We start from the raw sequence: 22,792 nt of genomic DNA on the forward strand, positions 1-22,792 counted from the left end.
TTGAGAACATGAACCTTGATGTTTGAAATCTAGACAATAATAAAAACCATGTGCTGATGTTTTTAAAAATCTTTCATTGTATAACTAGATCTCACTATTTTTTTTCAGGTGGAAGGGAGAGAAGTAAGTCTGATTCACACTTTTTTTCAACAGTCAAAAAATAATTCTAACACAAGGAAAATACTTTGCTTCATTGTTAATTTATACTATTCTCATCTACGATACTTACAGACTTGAAACATTTACCAGAGGTCAACTCGGTGATTATCTGGACATGATGCGCTTATTTGATCAGGGCAATCTGTTGAACATTAAACAATATTTGAAGCACGGTTAATTATTTGCACTGAATTAGCTCACCTTCGAATGATTGTGGCTTGTTTGAAAAAACATAGGCAAGAAGAAAAAGCTAATTTCAAGAAAAAATGAGCGTAAGGATGGTTAACAGTGCTTTGACCCTTCAGGTTCTTCCACTGGTCATTCTCCTAGGGAACACACACTTGTGCGTGAGTATGTTTTTATATCACTTTTCTTACCCTCGGCCAGCTCTGCTCCTTGCTGAGACCTTCCCGGGCAGCTGGAGTGTTTAGCTGAGTATCTGCATTTCAGGACAGTGAGATGCCCAAGCAAACGCTGCCTAAGAGGGAAGCCCCACTTTTTTCGGAGCAGGTATCTACAGCGATAAGAAATGGCCGGTGCGGGCGCGCGCGGTGGCCACCCGGCTCCCAGGGGGGTGCGGTGGGGTGCGCAGTCGCTCCCCCAGCCCCGAGCGCTGAGCGACGCTCCCAGGCACTGCGCTGCAGCGTGGGCTGCTCATCGACACGCTGAAGGGACTAGATACCAAGATTAAATGGGTCGGGGGTATGCACCGGCTTGGCAGTTTTGCAAGCTTTCGTCAAAGGTACAATTTACCCTAGCCGTATGTTTTGGATGGCTGAATCATCATTGCTCCTAACATGGACGGAAGGTTAATGGCAAAATATTCAATACAGCTAGAGATGGCCAGAACTCTGCTCTGGCAGAGCTTGATACACTTCCCCAAATCTATTCATCTCCTCTTTAAAGAAGACTGAAAGAATGACTTGTAACCAAAACAAAACTAAAAGTCAGTTTTAAAAACAACTCTTTTGTTCCTCCAAGCACTGCGATCAAGTAGATTTTCTTATGAAGGAATCTGAGGTTCTTTCAAACCTCTGCTTCCTTAATGACGGTTCCTAGGCAGGCAGGTTCATATTTACTGAAATGCGTTGCAAAATTTCAGATGTTGACATGTTTAAATTGAGTCCTTTGGGAAGAATATATAGTAACGGGTTTTAATGGGTTATAGATCTTTTTGAAGAGCTCTGTGAATTTACAATCAGTGATTTTTCACAACACAATAGGACGTTCATTAATTAGTGTATCATCAGGACTATCTATCTGCTGACAGCAGTGAATATGGATACTTGATCCACTGGTACACATGGCAGCTTTCTGGGGGGATCAATTCTAGGGTACTTCAATGCCAGTTTTACAGACATTGTGGAACCCAATCTAATATAGATAAGCTCATAATGAATCAGTTGTGTTAAGTCACACTCAGTGAGGAAGATGTAGGTGCAGTCTTGGACAACACAAAGTCCTGCACAGATTTTTCCTAGCTAGTCCTAAGTGTTTGATTGATTCATTAGCTTTGACAATCCTAATCTGACTTTGCTGTAAATACTGTGGTGGAAAATGTAGAGTATATCTCCCCCCAGCCCTGAAAATTCATTAACATTGCTAAAATGCAAAAGCAATTCTGCTGTCACTGAAAAGCAGCACGACAGAATATTCAGCAGGCTAGTTTTTAATAAAACATGTTTTTTCTTCATAATTAATATAACAAGGTTTTCTGGCTTAGCACTTGGCATGAATCCCAGAAAAAAAGGGAGGAATGAGTCGCCATGACGTGACCATTGCATGACAAACACGTTACGAGAAGACATTTTTGCCTTAATGATTTGTTCCAAAGAAAAAGTTACACAGAAATAGTTTGAATGAAAAAAGAATAGACTTAGCACTTTGCTGAAACTGTGGGAAACATCCTTAAATTTGTATTTCCATCCTCTCCCAGAATTATCTTCATCATTCTCATTTTTATTCGAATCTGGTTTTAGGAGATTTCATAAGGAACACTCTGATTAATAAATGTTATCTGTGAAATATAGCAGAAGTCACATGCAGATTTAGGCAGTAGCTTGTATCGGGTCAGTCAAAATAGAAAAGGAAAGCACTCGGACACTTATGGATCTGGTGGGTTTGGAGCAGGACACTAAGGCAAAAATTTCCATTCAGTTCTTTCACCCACATGAATCCAAACTCTTTCCATAAAAGACCAGAGGCTGCATGATGGGTGCAAGTGAGAGCAAAATTTGGTCCTTTATTTTAGCATATATGATGCAGCTGCACCAAAGATTGTCTTCAGACATGACAGGTCTTCTCAGGTTGGGGTTTTGGGTTTTTTTGCTTTTAATTACAGTAGGTCCTCACTGATACACACACCAACATTGTAGGAAAAGGAGCTTTTAGGGAAATCAATATGCTTTTGCTCCCCAAGATACCGTAGTAGAAATGTGCTTGCCATAAGGTGTTGTATTGTTAAGTATTCTTTACTTTGCCAAAAAGAAATCCAAAGAGCTCTGCTGCAGCAGGTTTTATCGAGATTCAGACACAGCAATTCAACTGCTCATCCTCCCTGACTTGGGCTTGTATGGAAACAACTTTTCTGAAATACACATAGATTTAAATGGTATGCTTAAACGTTGTGCTGAGTGGGGCTAGAGAAATCTGCAACAGGATGAGACCAGTTTGGGTCCCACAACACTCTGGTGACAGAGCTGCTCATACACCAGGCTGCAGCTCCTATTTAACAATGCTCTAAAGTGCTTCAACACATGCTTGCAGGAAAAAATAAAGGCGATTTTTAAATCAACAGACGTTCAGATCAGGCTTTTTTGCTCGTATCAGTATTCCCTCCAAACTCAACACCCCTGGCAGCAGAGAGGAAGAAAAGCAGGAGTCAGAGAAGCAGAGGTGGCTCTTCATTGAACATTTTGGAACTTCAAAAAATTGATGTGTGCTTAGTTGTGATGGAGAGTGTTTTGAAGTCACTAGCCATGCCCAGTCCCATAACCAAGTGCACTTAGTAGAGGAAAGGGAGAAATTAAAGTGTCACATTAAGATGAAACAATTGCAAAGAAAACTTACCACTGGTGCCTATCTCCTAGCTGGCCCACAGCCGATAGGAAGCTGTTACCAGCAGTACAGGTCTTTCCTTGCCTCAGGTGCTTGGAGACCAACACTTCAGAGTGTCCCAAAGTGAACTCTGTCCGACATCTTTTTCTACCCACCAATACAGGACCTCTTCCTGTATTAAACTCCCACTTCTCCTCCCCTCATCCTCTCCCTGGTGCTGCACCACTCACGCAAGGGCTTCACGCTCCATTGCATGGCGAACCGATCACTGCAAAGAGAAGTGAATGCTCTCAAGCCCGTCTCAGTTTGTGGCCCACAGGTGTAATGCCCTTCCGCAGCGCTCGCCTAAATTTGCCTGATGCAGCAGGAAAGCCACAGAGCCTTGGGAGTGCCCCCAGCTAACTGTGCACCGCGTTCTCAGAGGGCGAAGCCTTCCCCACTGGCCCCCGAAGGCGATCAGCTTATGCCCTGAAGCGTGCAGGTTGATATCCCATGTAACTAAAGGGACTTAATGACTTTGCATAAGCTTTAAGTCTAGCAGTATAACCTGCATTCCCAGCACCGGCTGCAAAAGCGCTTGACAGCGCAGCGCATTGGTGTTAGTGTGACATGGCTGGCTCCTGCAGCCCCCATGAAATAGGTTTTGTATCTTCCCCTTGCTGCGGCGTTCAAGGCTGACCCATTTTCCACTGGGAGCACAAGCACACCTCATCCACCAGTGAGCAACTTTAAAAACAGCCAGCTGCTACTGGGCCCTCTCTCATGGTGCAAAGATTAACTTGGAAACTTTGATCTCTTGGAAAACAGGAGCAGGTAACTCCTGTGCAGAGAACCAAGCTGGTTTCAGCAGCACCTCTGAGGGCTGTTGCTTTTTTTCTGGATCCCCGTGTTTTTTGTATCAGGTGCCACCATGGGAAAGGTTCACAACTGAATAATCAGCCAAATAAATTTTAAATGTAAACTTCTCTGGGTACCCAGGGACCAGTCGGTAAGGAACATATCATTTACTCTGAAGCACATGTTGCAGTTCAGTGTGGAGGCAGGAGATGTCTTGCTAACAGAGAGGTGAAGAACTCAGAGGTTTTGGTGGAATCCTTTCAGAGAATGGTTTCCCAGGCTAAAAATACAACATCTGTTGCATGTGTGCTCCAGATGATTATATGCCCTGCTTTCATTATACTGCAACCATGGCCTTGGCTGAGAAATACAATGTCATTGCTGGAAAAGCCACTTTCCCTTGAAGTTCAAAGACTGTCACTACCCAAGATGGTTGCAGGCAAAAATCTGGCCGATTGCAAGAGCATCAGAACTGTCGATTCCCTCCTCCTTTGGCGAGAGGCCCAGACAAAGGTTCCCACTGAGAGCTGTCAGCGGGATCAAGGAGTTCACTACGAAAAGGCAGTAGTTGTGTCTGCCCTTGTGGCTCCTTCATGCCTTATGTCAGTCGTGGATGGAAGCTGATCAAATATCCATCCTCGTTCTCCAGTTCATTCCCATCCTACCTCCTTCTCAGCTGCAAAGCTGTGACTGTAGAGAACAAATGAACAGGGTAATATTTGTTTTTCTGCTGTGGAGGCCACTTCATGGCAAGCTGCAGGAGAATTTGCATGACTTAGTACAATTAAGTGAATAGTCCAATTCCTACTGATGCAGTTTAATGTTTGAACTTCTGTAGTGCTTTGTTGCAAAGTGTGTGTATGTGTAGAGGTAGTTTTCATTCCTCTTGCTAGTCTGTCATGACAGCTTGGGTAGCTACACTTTTTTCTCTGGAATTACTTCTGTTTTGCACATATGTAAATTCACAGCCTAACCCAGGGTTGTCGCCTTTGTGCTGACTGTTTCTCCACCTGCTTTTGTGTTTTAATTATTCATTTTGATTTTAATAAGGGGTAGCAAATGTACCCCAGATACAATAAACGGTTCAACTGCAGAATGCCCTTGGCAGCTGTAAATAATTTCCCTTGAATTTGGGGTTAAATCTTCCTGGCTTTATTCAGAAAGAATCACCAGAGATTGACTGGCTCTCTAAGAAAGAGCCATAGGATTCTGTCCTGAGACCAAGAAGCTCATGGTTCTGGCATTAGTTTGAAATCTCTTACATTTCATTAGTCTCTCTTTCTTGAAGAGTTGAAATGGAAAAATGGAGAGTATCATGTATCTGCAGCATTGAACCTTGGTACAAAACCTAATTAATGAAGTTTTGATGGTTCTTTGGAGAAACAAAGCTGTAGTGAAGTGTTAATCATTACGATGATGATGACAAACAACAAAGGTCAGGTGAAATTAGGATATTTTGAGTTTCAGTCATTTTCCCACTATTTTTTCTAGGAGCCCTATAAATGTAATCAGCTACACACTCAGCAACACACCGGTACCCATATAAAACGTCTCTCGCAGATTTATTTTTTTTTGTAGCACTTCTTTTTTATAAGCCTAAAGTAATACAATTTAAAATTGCTCACTGCAAATTCTTCCAGCTTCGTCCACCATCTCTGCGGACCTGCTAAGAACAGGATCCAGAGATCTTATTCCCTCTTGAGAGAGCACACAAAGTATCGGTTGTCGAGCTGCAGCAAGGATGTTGTTTGGTGAAACCAGCTCCACAGTCTGATTTCTTCTCCCCCCACCCCTCCTCCTTTTGTTTGAATCCTGCTCCTGGTTGGGCTCAGTATTGCACCTCGTCGGAAGGACAAGATCCTCCTCTGCTGGCCATGAGCAAATACGGCACGGCAGGCGGGAGGCCCTGCCTTCACTGCCCCTGCCTGCACCCCCTCCTGCAGCCCCATCCTGCAGCCCCCCTCCACCTATAGCCCCTCCTGGCCCCCTCATCCTGTGCCCTCCTCCTAACAGCCTCTTTCTGCATCCCGCATCCCACATCCCGCATCCTACATCCTGCATCCCCTCATGGCACGGAGGAAGGGGCGAGCTCATGCGGGCAGGAGGGAAGGAGGCGAGCACTTCTCTCTCCTCTGCTGCTCACCACCATGGAAAGCTTCATGCAGGGAGCCAAAAGGCTAAAATATGGCCCTGTGCTGGCTAGCAGGGGTGAAAATGCTTCAAAACCAATGTGGTCTGGTGAATGAGGTCCAGGGGACCTCAGAAGGGAGGAGAAGAGTCTCCATGCCATAGAGGTCACCTCTGTCTGGGGTTTTGTCCTCTGTGGCTCTGCTGCTGCAGCTTGTGACAGGCACATGAAGGGGAAAAGCTCCAGGACAAAACGGGACACTGGAGCCTTACAGTAAAGATTGGATTTAACTTTTGGAGTTTCTGTTCCGGGTGCTCCAGGAGCTTTTGTTCCCAGCAACATTTGCACTGTGGCAGCAGATAGAGGCTTTCATCCAAAAGCAAGAATCAAAATCTGGGACTCAGCCCCCCCAGAGTACAAGCCACTGCCTGCTCTGAAGGATGTTACTGGAAACCTTCACATTTTCTAGGGCACCCGTTTATTGCAAGAGGGAGTTTAGGGTATCTGGCCTTTTGCAGTCAGCTCTGCCCATGGAGGAGTGCTTGGACGGGAAGGGTAGGTGGGTAACCTGGAAAAGAAAGTAGCGTAGCAAAGTGCCAAGCTTCTCATCTTTCTTCTGTTCTTGGTGTGCGAGCCATCCCCTTGGGCGTTGTGAGACTACCCCGTCTGCTCTACAGCTGGGGGAAACTGAGGCACAGAGGAGCATGACGCAGTCACATCCTGCACCTCGCTCCGCCGGGGCTGAAACCCTCTGGCATTCCGGTGAGGTGCCAAGGGCTGCCCCGAGTGCAGGGGCAACCTCACTGAACTCAAATCCTTCTGCCCTCAAACCCTCTCCAACCCCACCAGGCACACAGACAACAGGGCACCGCGGACAGCTGGGGAGGGAGATGAAATGTTTCTTGCTTCATCCTGCTCCCATTGCTGCTTCCTTGTCCTCTGGTTCATCTGTTCCTCCAAAAGAAAGGAGTACACTTGCAGGGTTTGTTTTGGTCTGTGTTTATGGATGAACGCTACTACTAATTGTAAATGGAGCAATTAGACCTTTGCCTTCCACAGCCTCCGCTGCACCTCGGGTCTGGCAAAGGATCTGCCAATCCCTGTACCTACACTCGAGAAGCCTGTGCACCAAGGGCAGAGCTTTTACAGCCTTCTCATTCACCATCATCTCGGCTCTTGTTCAGGAGGGGCAATTGTGGGAATGTGTGTGTCCTTCCAGCTGCACAGGCTTCCGTTACATACGGGTGCGGCTCACTTAAGTGCACCTGGAAAGGGGCTCCGCTGAGCATTCAGAGGACATCGCTCTCACTAAAGTCGGTGGGAAAGGGAGCGCTGGAGTGTCTGTTCTCCTTGACTCAAACACCAGAGGGACACAAATGTGCCTGAAGCAAAAACTCATTTATATATTCCAGATAATATTCGCAAATGTGAATTCTGAGCTTTTTTTGTCCTGTTTCTTATTCATAGCTTCTGATTCATTTGTTCGTGGTCACAACCAGTGTTAGTTGAGAACATCTTTCATCTATATACCATTTCTATATGTATATTTACAGTTAATTGTATCTGTAGGAATGAGTAAGTGCACATAATAATCGTATGTGAGCGTGTGTGTACATAAACTGTCTTGATTATGAGTGTTAAATTGTTTGGAAATATGTTTTCTTCTGACAAATCATGTGAGGGATGAATAGGAGCTCCAAATCTCCTTCTTTACACCTGCTCTTAGCACACATTTTCTCATCACAGGAAGGTAATCCTGTCCACAGCTAGGATATAGAGCAAGAGGGAAAGCAAGGTGAAATCTTCACGCAGGGGATGCGTCCTGGTGTGGAGTCAGTGCGTCTCCTTTCAGATAAGCCTCATGCACACTTTTCAAAGGCTGAGAGCTGTTTTCCTTCTTCTGTTCCCTTGTGTCGCTTGTCCTTGATCATGAGCCAAACAGGAAAGGCTGGAGCCCACGTCAGAGGTTGGACACATGGCATTTCCTCACGGGAAGTGCCAGAAATGTTCCCCTCCATCCAAAGGTTGCTGACAGCTTTCCAGCTTGGAGGTCCAGATCCCACCAGCTGCACCAGGCACAGGCTCCCAGGCCATGCCGTGCTGCCGGACCCCCGCTCTGCCTTGCCCGAGCACGTCCCAGCCTCCAGCTTTGGCAGCTGGCTGGAGCATGGCCTCCGCTGTATCTCGGAGGATTTAGACAAACAGTCACTGCGCGGTCACTTAATAAGCAAAAAGGCAATTTAACTCCTTCAGTTTTTCCCAAAGCACACCAGCCCTGCGGCTTGGCCTGGAAACTCAGAAAAGCCAGAGCTCCCGCACCGGCTTAAATGTTCTTAAGACATTTTGATAACCTTTTGAAAGAGCTCTTGAAATCCAGCCCAGTTAGTTCCAAAGTGGGTTACGAGCTTATCTGGATGTTCAGCACTGGGGCAAACAGAAATTTTGTGCCATAATCCAAGTGCTGGCTTTTTTTCCCCCAGAAGCTGACACTCTGCCCTTTTTTATCTCATGCAGGCTTCCCATTTCTTCTTCCTGGCCAACCTGCTGAATGGTAAGTGATTTTCATTTCTTCATTTTAATTTCTGCATACAAAACTGAGAGGCTGGTGACCTTGTCCATCAGGCTAGTGCCCAGAGCTGAGTTTTATTAATTTCATGCATGGCTTTTCTGAGCTTAAAATAAGGCCTGTGATCAAGCAGAAAGCCTGTTTGACTTTGGACAAGTGATATGGTGAGCGTTTTCAGACCTCCACATATGCTCTGTGTCAGTGCAGGAGACAACACTGCATTGGGTCCCAGCCAGGAAGGAGCGTGGCTGGCACACTGGAGCCCAAAACAGAGGCATAGCAGCAGTACCAATTTGCAGCTACTCCTGGGCTACTAAATCATGGTCTACTCCTAGACTGCACCTGCAGCTCACAGTTGTGTTCCAAGCCAGGACGTTTCGGCCGCTCTATGGCCTCTTGTGCTCAACACAGCTTTGGGGACCCATGGGTGACACAGTGGGTCATGGGCTGGAGGAGAATTCATGGTGCTGGGCTGCAAACCTCACAGAAAGATAAGCAAAGAGTCCATCTGTGCATGCAAACTGAAGGTCAAATAAATGAAAGCTAACTTTCCTTTGCAGCATACAACCAGCTGTAGGACTTATTTCCACAAGGTTTTCTCCAAAGTGCCAGAAGGTTCAAAAAGTGTTTACAGGCTCATGCAAGTAAAAATCATTGAAGGCTATGTAGCATTAAGATGTTGATCAGAGAAAAACTGTGATGAATGTTGTGTGAGGACCTGCAGATATTGTGTGAGGATTTGTACATCCTTTCACAGCCCACTTGGACTATGTAGAGGATTATGGTTTTATTGCTAAGTTTAGTATTTTTGCAGGTAAGCCCTGTGCCTCCTTTTCTTAATTTCAGTGGCTCTTAGATCTGAGTTTACACTTTATAGCTAATAAGGCATTACATTAATTTTTCTCCTTTTCCTGCAGAAAAGAGTGTGGTTTTTACTATGCACTCACCATTCAGCCACATTCCTGTTCACTGCAGCGGCATTTTGGCTTCCAGGTCAAACCTCCAAGTCTGGCAGCCTTGTAGCTCATAAAGCACTGCTTCTTGCCCCAAGTTAATGTTGCTCTTCTAACAAGATGTGTGTGGAAAACAAATATCCAAATTATTCATGCATCTGAGTTCAGTATTTAAGCTTCTGCAAGTATTTGGCCACAGAGACATGTAGCTGGCTTCGGGCTTTACACACAAAACCTTGTACAAACCTTGATTTGCTTTTTGAAGATGGAGCTTTCCCAATTTCTTAATTCATTCCCTCCCTTACACTTTATGGTCCCTACCTCTGTCCCTCCACTATCCCTGCAGTCTCCCACTCCCCATCTTCCTGCGAGTCCCCACTCCTTCAGCCGTCATCATCCACCTTCACCCAGTGCTCATCCCTCCGAGGAAAAGACTCTGTAAAACTGCTTTTAAGTAACAGCCACAAAACTATTTGAAAGGCTTGCTGGCTTTGTTGTTAGCTGCTCTCACTTCTTTTGGAATTTCTTTCTGAAGCTGCAGATACTCCGAGCCACAGCCCACGTGGAAGGGAGGAAATACCGTGAGGTCTCGTCTCTGCAGAATTAAATGGAGGACATATCATTATTTAAAATACAGTCAGGATTTCAGCCTCATAAAAATAGCACTACATTATTTTCAGAGCTGGAGACAAAAAGTATTTAGAAAGGTGGCAGCAAAACTCATCCTGCTTAAATTAGGACAGATTTCAGTCAATCCCCAGAGGTTCAGAGAGCTTGAATAAACGCTGGGTACTTTCTGGCGCTCTTGATGTGTGTTGGCAATAGGCTTTAACTTTGCACATCACTCATCTTGACAACTGCAGTCCAACAAAGTTACCTCGCAATTTAGGTCACTCAATGGCATCCTAATGCATCACTTTCCCACTCAGAACATTAGTCATGACTTGATCCAGTGAAGGTTTTGAAAACAGTGTGACTGCCGGCGCTGGGATATCTGTTCTCTCCGTAAGAGAGAGCCCGTGTAAGCTAATGAAGAAGGGGATATTGATCAGAAATCTATCGCTTGATTGACAGCTCTTGGCAATATGAAAAACTGCAGATGAAAGCTTGAGCAGTTTAAAAGATCACCCAGACCTCAAAGCTGATTTGAAGCTTTAAAAGTCAATCTCTGCCTATCAATTATGGGGGAATTTTTTTGTACTACACAGAGGAAAGTTATTCTTTGAAAATTTGCATGCAGGATGTCTAATTTAATTTCATGTAATAGTCACATTTCAGTGACAAATGTCAGATCACTGCTTTTTTTAAGCATGTTAAGGTTTTCCAGCACTTAGAAAGAATGAACACTCTGATTTAGTAATATGTTTAAATCAACCAGTATATCAGACTTTGTGCGTTAATTATGTGCTCAGATAAAAAAAGTGTTGTTTTTGCTTTACTAAACCTATGGCTTGTTATGAATAATTAAAAGAATGGAATGGGAGCACTTCTTAAATAAGAGATGTGGAAGCCAAATAGTTTTTTAGTGTCAAAACAATGATAAATAAGAAGACATCTTTTAGTTCAATGTCATGTACCCAAGTCAGGGTTTTCTGTTCTTTGTTTTTCACTGCTTCGTGCAGCTGGGGAGGACACGGAGTCGGTGGGAGATGGGAAGCATCACTCACATGACCCGGAGAAGCTATTTCTGTTTCACAGTTTCATAAAGAGGGATGGTGATGGAACAAGCAGGGACGCTGGTGATTTCTCAGATCAGCTGCACTCTCACGTCATGTTGGCTGGTCTCCTGGCCAGGCAGCTCCGCTTCCTGACTCCTGCTATTCACACAGGCAGCCAAGCTACCCAAAGCTTTGCTTCTGCATCTGAGCACTTTCTGCATGCGCCGTTAACTCCACGGCTTGGTCATAAAGTTCCTCTTAACGGTAATTGCCAGCCCACGAGGGGGTTGCTCGGTGCCACCCGCTCGACCTCAGCCCTGGTCACCCAGACATGCTGCAAGGTGCAAACCTGGCCTCGGATGTGCATTAGCCTGCCTCAGAAACTGCCCGGGGTCATCTGTCCCGTCAGTGCAAACGAGGGTTTGTGCTCCTCCACCTCGCAGAGCCGCCAGAAGGAGACATCCTGCAAAACGTGAATTGCATCTTGGCCAACTGGGTTTTACCGCAGAGATGCACTTAAAATAGTTCATAATGGGTCAACAAGTGATTTCATAAGTGTTGTTAATAAATGATTAATCCATTGCTAGGAATAATGCCAATGTAACAAAATGAAGTGACGGTACCCTCATTTCTTAACACTGAGCAGTTGGTTTAAAAATCATGGTAGATGCTTCTCTAACGGTTTAGCTATTTGTGCTCATTTGGAGCACTTGTTTTCCCTCTGTCAACTCAAGAGAGTCCCCACCAGGCTCTGTAAAGCACTCTGGGCACGTTTGCAGCCTGCTTTTGGCAGCCGTAACTCCCCTGCTCATAGTTCGTAACTTTTAACAGGTGTATTCTTCCACAAAAACGGCTACCCCATCCCTCAGAATACTTCTTTAAAGCATCTGTGGAATAAAAGCCAATGCTCTCCACTAAGATTTTGAAAATAAACAGGAGGAACAAAATCAGACTCCTTCAGACAATTGTCTCAAACTGAAGTCCGCTTGCAAAATCTCCCCCCCGACTAAGTGAGCTTGCAGGCTGCATTTCAGGCAAAGCCCTCTTTTTGTTTTCCTTTCTTAACTACATCACATTAAATTTAATTTTGTTCACTGTAGACAATGTCCTTATCTTCCAGTGAAATCCTTCTGTTCCTCAGCAAGGCACACACTTCTGCAACACTTGCACACTGTCGAGACTCAGCTCCTGTGGAAATAATGAGCTGAGGAAAAGGAGTCTTGACTTGACATAGCAATAAATGAGGTGAAACTTTCCTCTTTTTTTTTTGTGTGAGAAATGAGAGTTGGCATGTAGGAAAAAAAAGAAGAAAAAAAAGACGGTTCTATTTTAATATGAAATATAAAACACCCATTGTACAAAAGTGGAATTTCTTTTTTTTTTTTCCCAGAAGCAAAGAAAGAATAAAGATAAAGGCTGCAAGCGAATGAATGAGGAGAGAAAACTAAGATAATGCAGTCGATAATCAGTTCAAGGCAGAGCATTATCCATGGGGCCATCGGTCCGGCCCTAGGGGAGAGCTTTTTAAAACGTCTCTGTACGTAGCTTAGCTTTGCTCATTACCATAGCTTGTCTTTGAAACACCGGCGTGGCTCCACCGGCAGCGGCCGTACCTGTGCGAGGAGCTGCCAGCCCACTTTAACCAACCAGCCCCCCAAACGCGGGCTGGCCAAGCGGCGGGTCCCGCCGGCGCCGGGCTCCCGGGCAGGACGTTGGCTGCCGGAGGCTGCCGGCTCTGCTGAGGCAAGGACGGGCTTTTCAGCACGTGTCTGCTGAGCCGGGCCCTCGTCCCTCGAAAGGGGTTTTGTGGACGGGGAGACACCCAGGTGTGGGGGTGCCTTGGGCCCTGGCCCCCTCCGATTTCCCTCGGCAGGGGTTTCTGTGTCCCCACACGCGGCAGGCACCGCGCCCCGGTGAAGGCCTTGCCGGGCGTTGCAGAAGCAGCGATGCTGGTGATCAAAGCAGCTGGACGAAGAAAATCCCTTCTTGTAGGAATCCGGATCAACTTTTCTCACTGTGCTGGCAACCGCCATCAGCACCTCCCGGGCTGTGGTGCTGCACAGCGGCCCGTGCCTGCTGAGCCCCCCGTTGTGTCCCCGCCGGCACGTGCCGCTGCCGCCGCGGAGCCGGCCGGCCGGCAGCCAGGGCGCAGCACCCTCCCGGAGCGGCCCCGAGGGCAGAGCTGGGACCAGCGGCGCTGGGGGGAGGCCGTGCTGGGCGCGGGGTGAGCTCTGCCGGCGCCAAGGAAGAGCTGAACGGCACCTTTCGTCCTCAAGATGATGCAAGCTCTAGACCCACTGGCATCCCAAACGAGCTGAAGGAGAACAGGACTGTCCACCCCAGGGAGTAACTTCTTTCATACCTTCTCTCCTTCCAGCAGTTTTAACTCCTCTGTTCTTCCACCGTCTTCTCACCCCTCCCTGCAGACGGGGCTGACGACTACGAGTACTACGATGAGTACACGCAACCGGAGCAGGACCCCTTCCTCCAGCAGCAGCCCTCAGAGGACCCTGACTGGTTTGAGGCATTTTTTGGCTACAGCGATACCGGAAAAGGTACCTCTGAGGGGCGGACAGGGAGGCGAGGAATGGGTAAAATCCCAACCCTTCGCTTGCAGCATGAGCGTGGCAGGCCTCGGCTGCCAGCCTGCTCTCGAAATGCCTGCATCAAAGGGATGAGTTAGGAGGATTGTTTGCAGTGTTCTCCTTTGTATTTCTCTTGTAAGGAGCCTGTGTTTTATCTCCGGGTTTCACAGGGTGGATTCTGATCATGCAGAACATTTCTGATTGCTACTACAAAAAAGCACAGGCTTATTTGTCTATAGACACTGTAAGATGTAATTGCTTTTTTCATGGGATATATGTTCTGTATTTATGCTGGGAACCAAATATAGAGCAGGTTGCCTTTTTTTTTCTTTTCTTTTTTCTCAGTTGTGGGGTTTTTTCTTTTCTTTTCTTTTCCTGTTTTGCCAAACTTCTGGAGACCAGGAAAGGATCCTTGAGATTGCTCAGGGAACACAAAAGGAGAGACAGGGAAGTTGCCTGTGATGTCCCCTGGGTTATTGCCTGGTACAAGGAAAGCAGAGCTGGTGTGTGGCTGTTCCCAGCATGAATTGCTCCTGGCAGCCTGGAGTGGAGTGGAGAGGTTGAGTGTGGCATAAGGAGCAGCGCTCAGGTGGTTCTCAGCAGGTGCCTGCTCCCTTGCAGCAATAGCCACTCAGGGGTGTTGTACAGTATAATGGTGACGGATGGCTTGTCCAGGGGAGATTTAGTGCCACGTTGAAACCAGGGCAATGCAAATCCAGACCCCTCCACAATAAACGCATGAAGGCAGATGCCTAGGACCAGCTCTGGCTCTTAACGCACCTGCTTCTGCCACTGCTATAGAGGCAAATCTGGCCCTCGGCAAAGGAAGGGACTTGCCCCATTACAGCTCCACCGTAGACATGGCAGAGATAGCTGAGGAGCTCCTTATCCAAAGCTTGCAGTAGGCTCTGCAGCAATTCATAGCTGCTTCTGTGGCTGTTGAGCTGATGCGTAAATGCGATACCTGTTACACGGGATGCTGCGGCCAGGAAGGCAGCCTTCTGCAGTCGGAAAATGCGAGAAGAAAAAGCAGGTGATGGAGGTGGAGAAGCTGAAAGTTAAACTAAAATATCTTCATCCTTACCCTAGCAGACCCATGCTCCTCCAACCCCTGCAAGAACAATGGTATGTGTGAAAACAGAGGAAGAAGCTTCAGTTGTGTCTGCCTCGAGCCGTACACTGGGACTACGTGTGAGAAAGGTAATTTCTCTTCTGCTAACTTACACTCCCTATTTTGGCAACTAATGTTACTGTTACAGCTCTGTCAATGGAAGCAAACACAGGGCTTTATAAACCCACTCTTTGCTGGGGTGAGGGATTTGACAGCCCACCGCAGTCATGTTCATAAGTCTCATGCTTAGCTCCTCATCCAGACCAAAGTCTGTCTAAAGAGGTATCCAGTAAGACAGACTTCAGGTGTGCAGAAAGCATGTCTATATCCCCTGCCAGGTGGGCAGTGGTGAGCTGCTTGTCAGTCCTGCAGATTTTTTTTCAATAGATAATGTGAACAAGAATGGAAATCCCAAGTCCACTACAGACAGATGAAAGCCTCCTCAGAGATTCAGGAGAAAGCGTGTCTTCCCACAATCCCTGTGAGGGCACAGCTCTTGTGCATGTGCAAATGCTGATGAAGAACCTTGTGTCTGTTTTCCACAGTGAAGGACATGTGCCTGGAGAAAAGGTGCCACACGGGACACTGCCTAATTACATTAACTCCTCCTTACTTTCAGTGCAGCTGCAATCATCCCTACAAACTACCTGACTGCCAACGAGGTGAGCACAGCCCCATCAGAAAAGGCTTCAGCTTAGCAGGGTGCTGAGTGAATTGCGGTGGGGATGGCAAGGCGAGGTTGCCTCACTGCAGATGTTCAGCAGTGGGAGATCACATGCAGTCCACCGCAGAAGGTGGTCCTGCCCTGGTGCTTGAGTCTGCTATGGCTCCCATCCGTGGGGCTGATCAGTGATGAGTCATGTTTGATTTACAGGGTGGTGGTTCACTCACTGATGAGACCACCTGTGATAAGTGCTTTTCAAGAGTTCATAAGATCTTGAAGACAACTAAGGCTAAGTGTGAGCTCTCCCCAGTTTCTATTGCACATGCGAGTGGCTGTATAGCATTCAGCAGAGTGACAAGGCTGTTCTATGTTTTCCACGTTGACAGCATCTTCACCGTGCAGACCAAACCCATGCAAAAATGGAGGTATCTGCATACGGCACAGGATCAGATCAAAATTCACCTGCGAGTGCCCCAAACCTTTCAGAGGGAGATTCTGTGAGATCGGTATGTCACAGCTCCAGGGGAGTGGGTAGGGGCGCATCCCCAAGACAGCCAAGAGCAGGCTTCACCCTGCAGTCAAACTGATTGATGCCGTCATCGCACCAAGTACCTGAATGCACCCGGGGAACTAGCCTCCTCAGGGAGAGTGATTGAGGAAGAGGTTGACTTCTGCAGCCACCATCAGCAAAGGGGCTCAAAACAGTTCCTATACTGATGTTTTCTAAGTGTGCTTCAGCAAGGTCCCACCGATATATAATGAGTGAGCACACATTTCCCAGAGGTTGCATGTCCCATGGAGAAGGAACATTGGGCTCTCCTTAAACACTCGAAAGCTGATGTAGTGAAGATTCATGTCCACTTGCCTGTGACTCCCCAGGCTGGGGGACAGTCACTGACACACAGATGGGTGGCCAAGGGCATAGGATTACCCCAGCCTGCATAGAGAACCTTCTGCCTCTGCAGCACCACCATGGGCACCATACCCCACACATGTTTTCAAGGTGAATGATTTGTTTCTTTCTCTTTTAAAAGTTGATTGCACTTCAAACTCCATGTATACCACTACGTGCTCCACATTGCAGGTGCTTTTTCCTCCAGCTCGCCTACAGGTTAGGTTCACAACCCCACAATCTTCCTTTTGGCACATACATTGCCCTGGCATGATAGCAGCTCTGCCCACTTCCATCTAATCCTGCCAATACCATTTCTTGCCTATGCCATTGACAGAGAGATTGTGCTTTGGCATTAAGGCACCTCTTAGCTGTTAGGTCTTTACCATGCAAAGATGTTTCAGGCATTTGAAGTCAATCAAGCTTCAAGTTGGACAGATGTTGGGACATTACTCTAATTTCTGGCCTATGTAGGGTAAGGGATATCATTACATAACCCAGCAGGTGCTTCTAATTCTCCATAAAATGAATGTAGGTCAAGGATGGGAAGGAGGAGAAACCACTTTGGGCAAAGAATAACACAAAAGGCATTTTCATGTCATCATTGTCTTCCTACAGGACTGGATGACTGTTACGAAGAGGCCTCCTCCAAGTACAGAGGGAGAGTGAACCAAGCAGTGAATGGCAAGACCTGCCTGCACTGGAATTCCCATGATCTCTTGGACTACCCTATTAATGCCTTTATGGAGGATGCTGACTCTTACGGCATTGGTGAACATAACTTCTGCAGGTAACATTTTGAAGAAGCAACTGTAGAGGTCTATATCGAAGAGAGCATGAGGACAAACTGCTCATGAATTTGGTTAACTGATGGTGTTAAGATCTCACAACTGTCTAGACACTGCCTGTCTTTAAAATACCAAGGATGTTAAGGGTGTGTTCCCTAAGTCACTGTACTGATGTGACGCTTCCAGAAAGAGCCCTCATTTCCCTGAATCGGTCCTTCATTTTTCTTAGGGTTAAGATAGGTATGGGGACAGTAAAATGGAAGAAGCCCCACTCTCCTTATCTCAGGCATCTGCTTTGTCAAATCTTATGAAAGAGTACCTTTGGAAGTTTGGCTCTCATATGGGAGCATGAGGCTGCTCCCCTAAGCATCCTCAGCTCCTTTGCTGGTTTTGTGGAGATTTCCCCATTCCTGTTGGCTGATGGTCTGAACTGTTCCCTTCAGGAATCCCGATGAGGATGAAAAACCCTGGTGCTACATCAGAAAAAATCACAAAGTGGAATGGGACTTCTGTGACGTTTCACCCTGCTCAGGAACAGGTAAAGAATTAGAAGTGAACTGTTTGGCAGTGGGTAGGTGGTCCAGAGCAGCAGGTGACCCCCGTTACTTGGCTCCTCCAGTCTGATACTATTTCTGCATTACACATCTGCTGTCTCTTCCAAAGCAGCTGAACAGAGCCCATGGCCAACAGACAGCCCAACAGACCCACCTGGATCAAATGAAATATTTAAAACATGTGGACAACCAGAAATTCAAAGGACACTCAAGAGGATCTATGGTGGAGCTAAGACTACACCTGGCAAACATCCCTGGATGGCATCTTTGCAGATAAAGACTTCAAAAAGGAGTGAACATTTCTGTGGTGGAGTGCTAATTAAAGCTTGCTGGGTTCTTACTGCTGGGCACTGCATTGAGTAGGTGCATGTCCTATGCCTAGGCTAGATAAACATATAAAAATCAGGATGGTTATTAAAGACAGTTTGGAATCCAAATTATTTGCAGTCCAAATGATTGCTGGGAATCAAACTGAAAGGAAAACATATATGTGAAAATAAGAACACATACATGAAAATATACATATACTTAAAATTCGTGCTTGCTTGCTGGAATAACAAATTAAATTTACCTCTCACTCATCCAAAATGAGCTAAAATAGTTGTATGAGAGGAAAAGAGGAGGAATGTAACAAAGTTGTGCAATGTATGAAAGAAGGACTCCCTCAGGGGATACTGGGAAACCATAAACAACATAATGTATTGCATCATAATTAAGATCTCGAGAACAGGCGAAATATGTTTTCTTCTTTCAATTGTTTATGTGCTAGCTAGCTTAGAATATGGCATTTCCTTCAACATTTTTGTTGAGCAAGTTGGAAACCACTATCCTTGGAAATTAGTAAATTACACACTGGAGATCATTCCAGCACAGATGATTTTAAGTACACCCAGATAATGGCAAGCAACTGTACTCCCGTGTCTCCATGAGTTACCTCTCATCATCACAGCCACAGTAACAGACTGTGTGCACACTCTACTCTGCCCCAAATTGCAAAGAAAAGTGTATTCATGCAGCTTTAAATCATTTAATTTCATGACTGAAAGATGTTAAGAGCCCATGTATTGTCCAACACCACTGTTTCCCTGACTAAGCCCTCCTATAATGATCTTAGGAAATCTTCTGGCCATGCTCTACAAGAGGAAGCAATATCTTGAGTTGCAGATACTAAAGGTGCAGGTTTTCACCACAACTGATAGACAATGTCTGCGTGTAATTTACTTTTTTTTTTTTTTCAGACAACCAGCAGAAAATCTCCAAGTAGCCCTTGGAAAGCAAGACCTCAAGAAGAGAGAGCGTCAAGAGCAAATATTTGATGTGGAGAAGGTCATCGTACATTACAAATACAGAGAGAAGGATGGTGTCCCACACAATGATATTGGTAAATCCCTTTTACTGAATATTCATGTGGTGCACTTCCAGCCTCAGTCATCTGAAGTGCCTCTCTCCAACTGAAGTCAATGTAATATTTTGGAAATAATTAGGCCAAATTGTGATTTAGACCCATTTGAATCTTTGGAATGTGAATTGTGATGGGCAGGCAGAAGTCACTGGCAGTGAGAGGTAAAAAAATAGGGGCAGGTCCAGGACGTAGTGCAAATAGCACATTAGGTATATGCAACTTTGCAGAGGGTTGGATCACAGACTGGTAATGATGGCTAGGAATTAAAATTATCTATGAATACTTTTTGTTCTTCTTTATCTTCTCTCCAGCACTACTTAAATTGAAGCCAGTTGATGGTCACTGTGCAGTGGAAACAAAGTATGTGAAAACAGCATGTCTGCCTAACTTCTTCTTTCCTGTTGGAACTGACTGCTTCATTTCTGGATGGGGTGTGACAGAGACAGGTATTTATGGGCTCGCTGGATTTTGGTGGGTACTTCCATGGCAAGGCGGGCTGGTACTTTCAGTAGCAGTTGCTAGATCCAAATGTGGACCTAGGTACTTGGTGAAACCAAGACCTGGAATTCAAAGCTAAGGATGACTAAACCCTGCCATGGAAATTACTCATTATCAGCAATCTCCAACTGCTAGACCAACCAAACTTTTCAGAGTTCTGAAAAAATCCTTTTCGCATTTTTTTTGCTTGCCATCTGACACACTATGTCATGGTTTCAGCTGAAGCCAGCAACAGAAGCAAGAAGGTATCAAGAGAGAGGCTATTGTATAGTTTGTGTGTTTCAAGACAGGACCAAGAAAGACAGGAACTTTCACATGGTTTTCCAGCCCATTGGGTCAGATAAAGCTTTCAGAAGCAGCATCTGGATCTTCAGATGCGCTGAAAAATAAAAAAAAAATCCAAAGCTTTTCAAGTTCAACCAGCTCTATCCAAAACCTTTCTTGCCCGCAGTAAATCCTAAGGGGAGAAATTACTATGCTTAAAAAAAGATAATGGCAATTTTCTGAAAAATGCATTTTCTCATGTTCTGATTGATGTTGCTGTAAAGCAGCAGAAGGAAACTGTGTCACTCAGGCTGCAGTAGGTGTCCTAGTGCTTTGTGACTGATACAGCCTGATACGATACATAGGACCAAATTCTCCCTTCTGATGTAACTCTCATTGAAGTCCACAAGAGACAAGCATGTTCATTTGATCAAAATGCACCAACTGAATTTAATGGACATTTTTTAAAAGTTCCAAATAAAAAATCTCTCTTAAAAAGGGTACAGGGAAATTTCTTTTTTCCCCCAACAAAGAATACCAAGTACCCTGTAAGTATTCAAACTAGATGGCTCCTTCTTTGGGCAGAGCTATTATTAGCATTTCAGGAAATCACTGCAGAAATGGAATATTTCCTGAAACTCGAGCAGAACCAAACTTATAAACCACCTTTAATTACCTACAGATGTAGTGCTTTGAAACTCTGGCTATTGCCTTTAGATGTCAAGTTATGTCTTTAGATTCACTATAATTAATCATTGCTCTTAAATATTGTATGATTTTCAGTTTTCATCTATTCCATTAGCCTGCATGTTAAAACATCGAATGGCACCAGTCTGAGAAGTGCTGAGCAGCTCAAAGTCCCATTGGGACCCGTGGGAGCTGCAGACAACCAGCACCTTTGAAAAGCAGGATTACATGGGTAGAGCTAATCGGAGCCAAATTTGGAATACCTGACTTTGCTTTTGTTCAGGCAACAACTTGATGTCCTGAGTGAAGCTTCCAGGCTCCAACCCTAACCCTTATCATTTCAGACAGATACTTCTTTTCTTCCCAGGCTAGCCCATGCATCCCCCCTGCTCTTACCCCTTCCCATCCAAATGGCAAGCAAGCTCCTATTTTGAACAAAGACAACATGTAACAGGATTGGGAGGAAGGTGACTCCATTTTTTTTTGGTGCACATCCCATAGATGAAGTATCCCGTCAGCTGTTAGATGCCAATGTCAAGCTGATTTCGCAGAGGAAATGCAATGCACCCAGAGCATACGATCACATACTGGATGAAAGCATGTTTTGTGCAGGAAATCTTCAGAGACCCAGAGCGGACTCTTGTCAGGTCTGTTGCTTTTTCTGTATTTGAACACTAATTTTTTGTGTAAATAGTCAGGCTGTGCCGAGTAATAGCTTTGGCAGGGTGCTGCATATGTATCTGTTTCTCCCATCACTGTATTTCAACAGCCATCGTCTTTCTTCAGTATGGTTTGAAATGTATATCCCTAGAGCTAATGTTGTCACTGTCAGCCCCAGGCAGATATATGGAAGCTACAGACTAGACTGGAAAGTTTGGCTTCCAAGGCAGTTTGTCATAATAACCTGAAAACTTGCCTTTTTTCCCTCAGTTTTACTATGGCCTCTGCCATGAGCACCAATTCTAATGATTTTCACTATCAGAGCTAAGGCTTGCAGGGAAAGTCAGGATTGATATTTCTTTTCATTACAGCTAGTGCACATGTGAAGCAAGTTCATATTTATACTGTTGTAAGATAGGGAAGAGTTTGAACAATGCTTCCTGAGGTGCGAACTACCACTGCAACCATACTTTGCAATAGAAATCACCAATAAAACAAAAATTTAGACAAACCAGTTTAGAATAAAGTTATTTTGAGGGGTGTAGGAGAGATCAAGTGTTTTCACTTATGCCAAGGATCACATCATGGCGTATCTCAGCAATATAATGTGGAGCTCAGGCTGCAAATGCCTGGTACTTTCATGCCTGAGAAATTTCATGTGACTTTGTCAGATATACGTCACAGGCTTGCACAAACAAAAACTTACCAAACTTTTTCGATGTATCATTTGACCTGGTTCCAGAACTGCAAGCCTACTCAGGAACTGAGCAGAATCTGATGGTACATCTGATAGGAAAAGATCATCATTACAGCTTCAAATTCTTATGAAGGGAGAGAAGCATTCTTATTTTGATTAACGTTTTGCTTCATGTTTTGAATGTGTGTGCTTTTTCTTTTCAGGGAGATTCTGGAGGCCCACTAACTTGTGTCGAAAATGGCTCCTATTATGTATATGGCCTTGTGAGCTGGGGTGAGGAGTGTGGGTTAAAAAACAAGCCAGGAGTTTATACCCAGGTGACAACATTTCTCAGTTGGATTAAATCCAAAATTCGGTCTGAGTCAAGGTCACTTCATTAGGAGACAGGTATGGAATGACAAAAGGTAAGACTGAGATATTTACTTATTTTTATCATTTCCCCAAATGCCTCCTCTTTGATCAAAAACATTATTGATATTTCCTCATGGCCTACATGGGGCATCCTTCACCACCATCTTGAAAATAGACTTAGAGTGTTTGATAGAATGACAGTGACAGTTTTCCTGCTGGGGGCTTTGAAATAAGCCCAGATTTTGTAGGCAAAACAGATCAGAAAGTAAAGCAACTCCATT

At 45.3% G+C, this 22,792-nt stretch overlaps 1 protein-coding gene across 1 annotated transcript; it reads left to right on the forward strand.

Annotated features, from left to right (window-relative positions):
* Window positions 1-437: 437 nt before the first annotated feature.
* Window positions 438-22,643, forward strand: HABP2 (hyaluronan binding protein 2; the record flags this gene model as incomplete). Its single annotated transcript, XM_082002034.1, has 13 exons — window positions 438-506; window positions 8,696-8,732; window positions 13,785-13,913; window positions 15,036-15,143; window positions 15,600-15,716; window positions 16,105-16,224; window positions 17,229-17,400; window positions 17,842-17,936; window positions 18,065-18,311; window positions 19,191-19,333; window positions 19,666-19,800; window positions 21,305-21,450; window positions 22,364-22,643. The coding sequence occupies 13 exons, from the start codon at window positions 438-440 to the stop codon at window positions 22,538-22,540; spliced, it is 1,695 nt and encodes a 564-aa protein (XP_081858160.1). The 3' UTR covers window positions 22,541-22,643.
* Between the last annotated feature and the right edge of the window lie 149 nt (window positions 22,644-22,792).

Source organism: Phaethon aethereus (genome assembly GCF_964289735.1).
Source record: "Phaethon aethereus genome assembly, chromosome: 7".
Classification (NCBI taxonomy): Eukaryota; Metazoa; Chordata; class Aves; order Phaethontiformes; family Phaethontidae; genus Phaethon; species Phaethon aethereus.